This window comes from Nicotiana tabacum, chromosome 5, assembly GCF_000715075.1.
Source record: "Nicotiana tabacum cultivar K326 chromosome 5, ASM71507v2, whole genome shotgun sequence".
In the NCBI taxonomy this organism is placed as follows: Eukaryota; Viridiplantae; Streptophyta; class Magnoliopsida; order Solanales; family Solanaceae; genus Nicotiana; species Nicotiana tabacum.
The window spans coordinates 3714282-3727390 of NC_134084.1; the positions used below are offsets into that span (position 1 = coordinate 3714282).

Consider the following 13109-nt stretch of genomic DNA (forward strand, 5'->3'; position numbering starts at 1 on the left):
ATTGTAAAATTGAGGTAGGATCCACATAGATATATGCCTTAATGAAGTAACTCAAAAAAGAAACAATTAGGTATTTGATCCTTTTTATTTGGTTGCTAGGAGCTTTGGTCCCTTCCCTATGGATTTTGGTGGGCATTGAAACTTAAGTAAACAACTAGGCTAAAGTAAAAATCCTCTTAAATCTTCCCTCATTAATTCAACTCATAAATGGCTAAAATTGGGTCATTAAATAATTACAACATTAAGCTGCTTAAAAATAAATACAATTAACCGTTATAAAAATAAAAATTTTAACCTAGAAAATAAGATAATATACTTACTATAACATGTTAAAATATATTAAAAATACGTCTAGTTTGATTTATTAGATAAAATAATTATGCGTCTAATATTCTCTATTACTTTATCCATTTTTTGGTTTGTATTTTAAATCCTACATTGCTAATCATGGTATAGTTCTGACACATCAATTGGTGTATTATTTTATACTTAATATAAAATGGAATAACTGTGACAACCCAAAAGGGTCATCGTCTATTTTTAATTGAATTCTGTATTCTGAGACCTTGAGAACCTCATTTATCATTACCTCGATTTGTGTGCGCGGTCCGGGCGCGTAGCCGGAAAGCTTAAATATGAAATTCTATGAAAAATGATAAAATTTGGTTATAAAATGAGTTAGTTTGACTTCGGTCAATATTTTTGGGTAAACGGACCCAGATCCGTGATTCGACGGTCTCGGAAGGTTCGTAGGAAAATATGGGACTTGGGCGTATGCCTGGAATTGAATTCTAAGGTCCCAAGCCTGAGAAATGAATTTTTCAAAGAAAATATTTTCTGAAATTGTTTAAGAAAATTTGAAATGAAATTTGATTAGAACATGATGGTATCGGGCCCGTATTTTGGTTCCGGTGCCCGGTATAGGTCTTACATATGATTTAAGATATTTCTGTAAAATTTGGTGAAAAACGGATGTCATTTGACGTGATTCGGACCTAAATTGCTAAAGTTGATAGTCGATGAAGTTTGAGAAAAATCCTTTGATTTTGAGGTTTAATTCATTGTTATTGAGGTTATTTTGGCGATTTGATCGCAAGGATAAATTCGTATGATGTCATTGAGTTAGTACGTATGTTGGTTAGGAGCCCCAGGGCTCGGGTGAGTTTCAGGATGTTTTAGGCTTAAAAGCAGAAGTTTCAGGTCTCTAAACCCACCAGTGCGGTCCGCGGTCGACCTTGTGCGGTGCGCGGTGGAGGCTGTACGACCGCAGTCGACTATGTGCGGTCCGCACAGGGCGCTGCTATACGGGTCGACTTTGTGCAGTCCGTGGTGGAGGGCTGTGCAGCCGCGGTCGGTTTTGTGCGGTCCGCATAGGGCACCTGAGAATAGTATAAATAGACGGGATTTTCAGTTATTTTTCACTTTTCAAAACCCCAAAAACATAAGAGGCGATTTTTCAAACAACATTTCTTCTCCAAATCAATTGTAAGTCATTTTTAACTAGTTTTCTTCAATTATTAACATCTTTTAACATGATTTTAACTTCAAATCAATGATTTTCATGGAGGAAATTGGGTGTTTTGGGTAGAACCTAGGTTTTTACAAAATTGGGGATTTGGACCTCGATTTGAGGTCCGATTTCAAAATAAATCATATAATTGGGTTCGTGGGGGAATGGGTAATCGGATTTTGGTTCGAACCTCGAGTTTTGACCATGTGGGCCCGGGGGCGATTTTGACTTTTTGGGTAAAATTTTGAAAAACTCATTTTCATGCATTGGAGTTGATTTATTTAGCGTTTATTGATGTAATTAAGTAATTTGTGGCTAGATACGAGTGAATTGGCGGTGGAATCAAGTGGTAAAGCTATAATTGAAACTTGAGTTATGTTCGAGGCATTGAGGTAAGTGTTTGGTCTAACCTTAGTTTGAGGGATTAGGAGTTGTGTCTTATTTGCTACATGCTAATTGTGGAGTACGACATATAGGCATGGTGACGAGTATCTATACGTTGGTGTCAAGCATGCCCGTAAGTCTTGTATTGTAACTGTCATGACTCCACTGTGGTTTACTGCGCTTCATATGTAATTATCACCACTATTCCCTCGCCGGGATGTTTGTTTGAGGTTAATGATCCCTTGCCGGGATGTTGTTGGAATATCATTGTTCCCTTGCCGGGAAGTTGTTATATTGCTCTTGTTCCCTTGCCGGGACTTCTTGTGATTATTGTTGGCTTGAAATGGGAGCGGGTGATATGCCTACCACAAGAATTATTGAAATGGGAGCGGTGGTACGCCTACCACAAGAATTATTGAAATGAGAGCGGATGGTACGCCTACCACAAGAATTATTGAAATGGGAGCGGGTGGTACGCCTACCACAAGATATAATGAAATGGGATCGGGTTGCATGCCTGCAACAAGATGTGAACCGAAAGTGAAATCTGCCTTTGTTTTCCTTATCCTTGTTAGAAGTTGAATTTTGGTTTCCTTATAATTCTCTTGAGATTCTGCCTTATCTCCCGTAGCATGTTTCCCCTTCCCAGATTTAACTGTTTGTTTCGGATTATTTCTCCGTTGCATATATGTATATATCTGCACAGGTTTATCTAGAGTCTGGTCCTAGCCTCGTCATTACCTCGCCGGGGTTAGGCCAGACACTTACCAGCACGTGGGGTCGGTTGTGCTGATGCTACACTCTGCACTTATGTGCAGATACCGGAGCAGCGTTTGGCCAGCAGCATTAGATCGGGAGCCAGCCTTCAGTCTAGTGAGACACCGAGGTAGCCTTGCAGGCGTCCGCAGGCCCGACGTCTCCTCTATTTCTTACTATGTTATGATATCTCTTGTATTCGAGACAGACAGTATTACTTTCTTTCAAACAATTGTGTGTAGTAATTTTAGTAGTCCGTGAATGTTGTGATACCAGTTTCTGGGTAGAGGTATATGTGGAGTTTCTTATTATTTTGGTTCATTTTACCTAAGTCTTCCGCTTAAATCTCATATTCCATTGTTATTTAAATGTTTATCGCTTATTAATGTATGTTATAAAAAGGATGAAAACAAAAGGGTTAAAAATTCCTAATTTCATGGCTTGCTTAGCTTCTACGAGTAGGCACCATCACGACTCCCGAAGATGAAAAATCAGGGTCGTGACAATAACATTACATAAATGAAACATAAAAAATGCAATTTATCTTTACCTCATATCCATCATTAACACCCTTTCAATGTCATCAGATTTAAAGATAAATCCATATTCTAAATTTTATCTTATGTATCCAATTTTTAGTAGTAGAACGAACCAAATATCCCTTAACTTGTTTCTATTACAAAGTTTGTTTGAATGATTATTATATACTGTATCGTATCGTTACTGTAAATACAATATTTGTTTTGATTATTAGTTTAATTTTATTGTATTTTTATCGTTAAATTTACGTAACGAAAAGACCCTTTTTATGTGACGGGCGATTTAGTGTGATCGTGTCGTTACCTTTTCTTTCCTCATTTTGCCCTTACTATAATTCTATTTTACTCTTAATCCTACCTTTTTAATAATTACTCTATCTCATACTTTACTTTTTCTTTAGAATATTGTAAGTCTATTCTTCAAATTGTTGGTGTGTGATATTATGAAACAACAAAAAACGATACAATCTATCCAAAAATTGTATAGACTAAAATAATACAATACAATACGATAAAATACGATATATCAAGAAACAATATGTCACAACCATCCAAACAAACTGAGACTAAAAAATGCATTTTCTTTACTATGTATATTTCCTCTCGAGAAATTGCTTACAATTGTAATAAAAGAAACAAACTTAGGTATTTTATATCGATAAAATATATTATATGTCACCCATCTCTTATAAAAATAGTCATATATAAAACTAAATAAGATTCTTAAATTGAAAACGAGGACGAATTCGAATTTAGTTGAGTCCAATATAAAATAAAATAAAATAAAATGAAAAAACAAAATCTCCCAGCCCATTTTGGTTGCCGGCTTTCTGGTGTAAAGGTTGCGACTTGCGAGGAGCTTTGGTCCCTAAATAGGGAGAGAAAAGAATTCTCCCTACTATTTCCTAGTTTAGTAATTCAACTCATTGATTTCTAAAATTGGGTCACTGAATCATATTATTAGACCCCCAAAAAACTCCGCTTTACTTTCTCTGAAAATTAAGATTAAAAAAAAAATGAGTCTCAGTAGTAAATTTCTTCTTCAGCAGCAGCAGTATAATCAAGATTTCAAGATTCTACATCAGAAATCTCTGCCTTGCTTTTACCAACACACTCTTGTTTCTTTTCCCAAGAAATGGAAATGCTTCCACTCCTCAGGTTTGTTAATTCAAGTAGAAAATCAGATATTCTATGATTATTTTTTCAGTATCAAGTATAATTCTACTGCCCCTTTTTATGAATTAGTCAATAAGTAGAAAAAAAATGAGATTTTTATGATCTTTTTTTCAGTATTAAGTGTATTTCTACTTTCCTTTTTGATGAATTAGTCAAATTATACTTGTAAGTAGAAAAAAAGAGGAGATTTTTATGATTTTTTTTCAGTATTAAGTGTATTCCTACTGTCCTTTTGATGAATTAGTCCAATTATACTTGTAATTAGAAAAAAAGAGAGGAGATTTTTATGATCTATTTTTCAGTATCAAGTGTATTTCTACTTTCCTTTTTGATGAATTAGTCCAATTATACTTGCAAGTAGAAAAAAAGAGGAGATTTATGAGTTTTAAGCATCAAGTGTATTTGTGCTGTCATTTTGATGAATTAATCCAATTATAGTTGTAAGTAGAAAAAAAAATTAATGATTTTTTTTTTTCAGTATCAAGTGTATTTCTACTGTCCCTTTTAATGAATTTGTCCAACTTGTACCTGGGTTCTTGAAAGGGTACAATTGATTAAACCAAAAAGAATGGATATTTATGTTGTTTTTTCAGTATGAAGTGAATTTCTACGGTCCCTTTTGATGAATTAATCCAACTTGTACTTGGGGTTCATGAAGGGGTATCAATAATGAAAAAAGAGAGATTTTTATGAGTTTTTTCCAGTATAAGTATATTTCTACCGTCCCTTTTGATGAATTAGTTCAATTTGTACTTGGATTCTTGAAGGGTACTATTGATTAAAAAAAGTACGGTTTTTTTAATCATTTTTCAGTATCAAGTGTATTTCTACAGTCCCTTTTGATGAATTGGTGTAACTTATACTGGTGTTCTTGAAGGGGTACGATTAAAGGGGTTTTCATCAACTATGCAATCCACATTGGCAAGTAAGTGTTTTGTACCCAATTGTAGTTTACTTTGCTTAAAGTTTGAATCTTTTTAGCTTCTCAAGTTTAGTTAACAATGAGGTTAATTTCATGTACGGTCACTGAGCTACGGTAAAAGGGGCAGCCCGGTGCACGAGCATCCCGCATTTACGCAGGGTTCGGGGAAGGGCCGCAACCCAAGGGTGTGTGATGTGGGCAGCCTACCCTGATGCCATCAGTGGTTGATTCCACAGTTCGAACCTGTGGCCTATAGGTCACACGGAGATAACTTTACTGTTACCTAGCTAGGGTAAAGTCGTAAAACTATTGTATTGGGTAAAATTTAGTTACTTTACTGATACATTGGGTAAAGTTACAAAATAATAGTTTTTCTGACTTTACTGTTATAGTGATTGTGGAACTAGCCCTTTTTGATGTACTCTTTACTTATAAATGTGATCTTTTTGTATAGGTGGTAATTCAAGACTGTTAATTAGTAGATGTATCTCAAAAAAGTTCCCTGATTCGCTTGGGCCAAGTGACTCTGAATCACTTGAGGTTTTCCTTTTGAACTTTTCAATCTTTCTACTCAAAGTTCAATTGTATGTTTCTGACTTTGACTTGTATTGTATGTGGAATAGAGCAATTAGAGACTTGTAATTTATTGGCAAAAACCATTTTCTCTGAGAGGGTACGGCTGTGAATAACATTGTTTCTTTGAAATCTGAGCCTGATCGGTAATGTTCTCTTTTTATGCGCATAAAGTCCCAAATCTGAGAAGCATTTGATTTAGGATGCAAAATTTCTTGCTCCTTTAGAGCCACTTTATTTTCCCTTAAGCTGATGTACTATCTGTTATTACTACAGAACGTGAAGGTTTGGATTGTTTCAGGACTTCTCTTCTCTAACGCTTCTTTCTCTTGAACCTGTAAAGCTAAAAGTGCTAAATACCTCATATTTTTGTTCTTAAATGTAATCTGCGTGTCCCCATATCTTAGAAAAGGAAAACATAATATAGAGGAAAGAGGGGTTAAATTGTTTTCTAGGATGTTTCGAAGCCCACCTCTGAATTGTGGGATTTGACTATCTTTAACAATAGACTTTGTGCTATTTCAGAATCTGAAACAGAAAGAGAACACCTTTTTGACAATTTTGAAGGGAGCAAACTCTTTTCTGCCCCATGTGGTTCTTGGTAGCACAATTTTGGCTCTTATATATCCACCTTCTTTTACGTGGTTTACTAACAGGTTTGTATGTCATTCAATTGATGCCTTTTTTCTAAATGAATTTGTTCTATCCCACAAGTCTCTCATGTTATCTACTTTAAGCCTCGCTGAAAAGTTATGCTTTACGTCCGGTAACTTTATTCAATATTCGGAGCTCACAGGGACCAGGGTAACATAACTGTAGGATGCTTAGTTTTAAAATTTTATCTCGTTAACTGCTACTTTTGTCTGCTAGACAAAGAATTCAATTCGTTGACATGGATGCTGTTTGTCATATTAACTAACTTTGGTTACTGCATAAAGAAAGTGCCTTCCATGTATTAAAAACAAGGTTGCGGGAAGAAACTTATATATATTTTGCCTGCACAAATAATTAACTGCATTCTCGACGAAATAGAAAATCTTTATAAGGCTTAGTGAACATCTTATGGGTTGATCATATAATTTGGCTTATCCTCATAAATGTATGTTGAGACTTCTATGTCTGACCAATTGCCATTAGTTGTAACAAGAGGTGAGGTAGAGACCTGCGCGATAGGTGAGAGTAATACCATCTTACACGAGAATCATGTTGAAAGTTTTCCATGAAAATATCTAATTTTGTATCCATATAACACCTCTAGAAAAGGGTGGAGGTATAGACTTGAATGCTGAAAAAGGTATCAATATTGCACTATTTTGGTCTCTCACATTGTCTATCTAGGAAAGCTAGAGACCCGTAGTATGAGGCAAAAAGTTGCGAAGCGTACACCAAAAAGTTCAAATTGTTTAGCTTTTTGAATCTCATCTTATAATCTCATAGTTACCGTGTCGTTTACTGTTTCTAGGTACTATGCCCCTGCGTTGGGTTTTTTAATGTTTGCAGTTGGAGTCAACTCAAGTGAAAAGGACTTTCTTGAAGCTTTCAAGAAACCAGCTGCAATTTTTGCTGGTTATATTGGTCAATTTGCTGTGAAGCCCCTGCTCGGATATCTTTTCGGCACACTTGCAATGACTGTATTTGACCTGCCAACTTCCTTAGGTAAAATCTCTGATTACTTTTACCAGTGGAAAAATTTGTACGTTGACTAAAGTTCTATGAGCTGTGTATCAGCTGCAGGGATTATGTTGACCTCGTGTGTTAGTGGAGCACAGCTGTCAAATTACGCTACTTTTCTAACAGATCCACAAATGGCCCCTCTTAGTATAGTGATGACATCGTTATCGACAGCTACTGCTGTTTTTGTCACCCCTATTTTATCATTATTGCTTATTGGGAAAAAGTTGCCTGTGGATGTTAAGGGAATGGTTTCCAACATACTGCAGATTGTCGTTGCACCTGTTGCTGGTGGACTGCTTATGAATAGGTATTGATGTTGTGAATACTCAATATGTGTATCCTTCTACAATCCGAACTTCACTCTTATGACTTTTGGTTTCGCTTCAACAGATTCTTTCCGCAGATTTGCAATGCTATTCGGCCGTTGTTGCCTCCACTATCAGTTTTTGTGACTGCTCTTTGTGTTGGAGCTCCGCTTGCTATTAACATAGAGTCTCTCGTATCCCCTTCTGGAATGTCCGTTTTGTTGCTTGTGATTGCATTTCATTTGTCGGCGTTCATCTTGGGTTATTTACTTTCCGGCATAGCATTCCACAAAGCACCAGACGTCAAAGCTCTACAAAGAACGCTGTCATATGAAACAGGTTCGAAGATTTACCTAGTATTATCACCATGCACTCGGTGATATATTATTGGATCTTGATTGATTTTGTCATTCTGTGATGTGTTTGCAGGCATGCAGAGCAGTCTTCTGGCCCTTGCTCTTGCGAATAAGTTTTTCCAAGATCCTCTTGTTGGTGTCCCTCCAGCTATATCAGTAAGTACACTATCGATTACACAAATTTCCTTTCTTATTGAAGAAGATAAGAGAAGAGAGTTGATTTGGTTAGTCTATCTATGGTAGAATCAACACTCTAATTACTCAAAATAACTACAAACTTTAGCTTAGATGCTTTCCTCTTAATTATGGGATGTAAGTCTTGATACCGGAGGTGGATCTAGGATGTAGGTTTGAGGAGCAAATGCAATTGCACCAGTTTGTCCCTTGAAACACTAGGTTAGGTTCTCTCATATACGTCAATTCTAACGGATTTTAACATACATGTACTAGGCAGAGCTGAAAACACTGGGTTCAGAGGATCACATTACTAAATAAAGCAGGTGTCTCCTTTTTATGATGTTTAGTTTCAGGTTGACGGGACACGAGCACATCGTTTTACATGATATTAGGATTATTTGGTCTTCAGATTACATCGCTTTGCAACTTCTGTCTTGGAATATGGAGGATTCATATGTGTGACCCCAACTAGAGGTGATTTAGGATTTAAACTCTATGGGTTCAACCTAAAGAGTTTTGGTGTTGAATCCATTATATTTTTAAAGTTATGACTTCATATCTACTATTTGACTATTTGTTGCAATTTTAGTTAACTTTTACACATAAATTTATGTTCCGCATAGAAAATACTGGGTTCAGATGAACACGGTGTCTTCATGCTGCATCCGCCCCTGACCCCATCAAGTTTGTTATTAAGGTGTAGTTGACCAATTGATGACTCTTGATTGCATTGACCATTTGAAGCTTGTAGGTATAACTTACTTTTCCTTAGCTTGTGATTCTCAAAAATTTGTAGTCATTTCTAAGAACATCTGTTTTGTATCCTTTTTGCAGGTTGTGATCATGTCATTAATGGGCTTCTCTCTAGTAATGCTGTGGGCTAAGAAGAAAGAAACTGTTATTGGGTGATTTAAGAAAATATACTTCTAAAAGTGATCTTAAACAGATTATTCACCAAGTTCGAATCGTGCACTAGCTGACCTTAGGGGATTTCTCGGTTATCAGAAAAAAGAGGAGATCTTGAAAAAATCTCCGCCGCGGAGGTTCTTGTGGTGTCAAGAACCTCATGGTACAACTAAAGGATGGCATCACCAAATGTCATGTGGAATGTGTTTCTTCTTCTTTTTTCATCATTCCATCTGTAATTTTTCAGGAAGAAAAGAAAATGAGCTAACCATACTTTTTGGACAAATACCATGTATTATTGAGGGATTCATAAAGTCTTTAAGCTTCAAATTTGTGGTATTGTGATTCAGATTGTGACATCTTTGTCCTTTTACTGTAGGGTGCTTAAACTCGTATTTTATAACTTAAACACCCTAAAATATCAGGTTTTTGTCAGTTACCCACTTAAACTATCCTGTGCCCCCACAATCCCCTTTAACTATATATACCTATATATTAAAAAACCCTCGTCGATTTTTTAGTGGTGAGTGTGATACACCCTTCTATTTACTCAACTTAATCTGATATATCAATTTAATTAAGAATTTTAAATAATAATAAAAAATAATTAAATGGGTAAATGTTTTGGGGTTTAAAAAAATCAAAGGAAGAGGATGCAGGGATAAACACATGGTCATTTGTAAATAAAATAAAATCTCTTCTATCTCCTCCGATAATGGCTACATCATATCTCAATCGTGATTTTTACCATTAAACTTCGATTAAACATTGGATTTTTCCCAATAACCTTCGTCTTCCCGGGAATTATAGTTTAATACGAGATTTGGGAAAAACAATTAGGGTTTGGTTGAAAGAAGAATACCTAAATGAAGAAGAAAGATAATTTTTGAAGAAACAAGTGAGAGAAGAAATAAATTTCATATGAAACCCGTAAGAATAAAGGAAGAAGAAAGATAAAAATAATGAAGAAGAAGGCTAGAATACAAAGAAATAGAGGGAAAATACAAAAATTAAATTTTTTAAAGAGGGCAACAGTAATTAACCATTAGAAATGGCTAATTGGGTGCCATTTTATCTATAATTTCATCTCTCACGTGCCTTTTAGCGAGTTACCTTACATATTTCACTAAAAAATTGACGAGGGTTTTCTAATATATAGGGGATATAGTTAAGGGGAATTTTTAGGGACACCAAATAGTTTAAGTTTGTAACTGATAAAAACATAATAGTTTAAGGGGGGTTTAGAGTATTCACTCTAACTTAAACATAATTTTTAATAGACGCATGTCATTTTTGAAAAAACTAGTCTAAGTGTACGCGCGTTGCACGTGTATCCTATCTTAATAAGTATAAAATAGTAAAAATTACATAAATATTTTATTATAAATTATTTGAGTAATGAAATAAAGATGACAGAGGTACATTGTCTTCAAAAATCCAAGAAAGAAAAAATATAAATTATCAGTTAAGCTTTCAATTTGAACATCTTTCATTTAATTTAGCCCTTTCATGCTTACTATAACTGGTTATTTCGCTTTTCTATTAGCGGCTTTAACTAGAACCTCAGCTCTATTTATTGGTCTGAGCAAGATACTTATTATTTAAACTGAATATTTAAAATTACAAATTAATTTTATGAAAATAACTCCAATTTGTAAACCTAATAATAGATATTATCTAAAAAATATTGTCGAAACACTTACGGAATCAAATTTCAAGAATAGTTATGAGTAAATATCAATCAAATTTTTAAAAAACACTTGTAAATTGAGTTTTACTAACCGTGAATAGGTTATATGAAAGAAAAATAGAGGGAAAAAATTGTTCTTATGTGGTTAAAAATTTAAAATATAATGACAAAAAGCCGAAGAATCATTTTTTTGTGGCAGTTTTCTTGTCAGAAACAACTTTGCCTATTTTTCATAGTCTTTTGTTTTCTTGATATTGCATCCTTATTAAGGAACACTAAAATCTGTCAAATTAAGCTTCAAAATTAGAAATAACTACATAAGAGTTATTTAAAAAAATAGATACTTCATTGAGGAATATAGGCGAGAATGCTCTCCCCATCTAAATTTTCAAAAAATATTATATTTATATTACAAAGTCCAAATAAGAAAAAAATTTAGGTAAAATACTAAACTTTTAAAATCTTATATAGAAATTCTTACAAAGTAGTTAAAATAAGGAAAAAATTACTCCTAAATATTCGGGAAGCATTAAATGACTAATTTGTCTAGTATGAAACTTAGAGCCCGTTTGGCTTAGCTGATTTAGAGTAGCTGATAAACATTAGGTGCTGAAAATCACTTTTAAGTGCTGAAATTTATTTAAAAAATAAGCAGTTATGTGTTTGGATAAAAGTGCTAAAATTAATAATATGCACCTGAAGAACTGGGTATACGAAGAGTTTTGTTTTAAAAAGAAGTATTTTAGGGATAGAATAGTAAATATTTTGGTCAAACTTAAAGTGCTTATAAGCTGAAATTTGATAAGTTGGGGGAGACCAACTTATGGCTTTTGACTTATTTTTGGCTTATAAGCACTTAACTTATAAACACTTTTAATTTTACCAAACGCGTAGATAAGCCAAAAAGTGCTTATAAGCCAATTTGACCAGCTTATAAGCTTAACCAAACACCCTCTTATTTTTAAAAGATAAAAAAGGCGAACAATATTTTGTTAAGGGGCTTCATGTTTTTAATATAGCGCATGACCCTCGTATTAATAAGAACAAACTTTTAAAAATAATATACGTGAATGCGTAATTTAAATTAGCTTGTGAATAAATTCAACTACTAATACAAATACGTAAATTCAAAATTCAACTACTAATACAAATCTTTTTGCTCAATACCCGAACAACACAAAGTTTTGATAATAAAATATGAAATCGTTGTTTCTTTAATAGAAGTAGCCGCTTATATAATTCAAATAAGGTTTAATTGTGTATAATTCAAATAGACAAAGAAAATATTATCAAAAAATAAATACTCCTAAATCAAAAAGAAGTTCAAAGTGTTTTGTTTTTTTCTAAACCTAAAAGGAGTACAACGTATGAATGAACTTGAAATTTGAATAATATGTCAAATTGAGCTGCGTGTGAATAATATGTCAAAATTTTATTAACTAAAAAAGACCCTTCTAAACCTAAAAAGAGAAATTTGATACTCCAACGTATGAATGAACTTGAACATGAACAAAACTTTCATAGTGTATTAAAACATAAAAGTTGTTAGGAAATAATTAAATGATTACTCCTAAATAATAGGGAATTAATTAAATGACTATTCCTAAATAGTAGGAAACTAATTAAATCTTTATTCCTAAATATAGGAAAATAATTAAATAATATTTTTAAATATTAGAAAAATAATGGAATGACTATTTTGTCCAGTGTGAACATTATTTTAAAAGGGTAAAAAAGGCGAACGACATTTCACTAAGGACCTTCGTGCTTTTAATATAGTATAGATAGATTACTTATGGAAAAAAATATACCAGCAACACATACTTTAAAATTAGTTAAATAATAGTTTAGTAGATGGATAAAGGGATTGGGTATCATTTGACAGATTAGACTAAATTTAAATAAGCAATCCCAATTACAATTTACCTAGTCCAAAATTCAAATGATGCCCCATCCCAAAAATATATTCTTACAAACTATATTTATGTTTTTATTTTTATTTTTATTTTTTAATCGCGGCTACTTGACAATTTTAAAAAATTGTTAAATGCTTACTGATAAATCACAAGTCATAAAGGACATTTTTGTCATTTTACCTCTTATCTAAAAACATCTTTTACTCAAATCCAACACTCCAGTAG

General features: G+C 33.6%; 1 protein-coding gene across 6 annotated transcripts; it reads left to right on the forward strand.

Annotated features, from left to right (window-relative positions):
• Positions 1-3998: 3998 nt before the first annotated feature.
• Positions 3999-9635, forward strand: LOC107795094 (putative sodium/metabolite cotransporter BASS5, chloroplastic). 6 transcript variants are annotated; one of them, XR_012709353.1, is made up of 11 exons: positions 3999-4347; positions 5243-5290; positions 5742-5827; positions 6386-6516; positions 7323-7516; positions 7589-7841; positions 7925-8178; positions 8269-8351; positions 8720-8846; positions 8996-9123; positions 9207-9635. XR_012709353.1 is itself a non-coding variant. In XM_075253272.1 (10 exons), the coding sequence occupies exons 2-9, from the start codon at positions 5272-5274 to the stop codon at positions 9077-9079; spliced, it is 1104 nt and encodes a 367-aa protein (XP_075109373.1). In that variant the 5' UTR covers positions 3999-4347; positions 5179-5271; the 3' UTR covers positions 9080-9123; positions 9207-9635. The 6 variants fall into 6 exon arrangements, 4 of the variants coding, with proteins under 4 accessions (XP_075109373.1, XP_075109372.1, XP_016473160.1 ...); XR_012709352.1 differs by having other exon boundaries at positions 9070-9123; XM_075253272.1 differs by lacking the exon at positions 8720-8846 and having other exon boundaries at positions 5179-5290.
• Positions 9636-13109: the final 3474 nt, after the last annotated feature.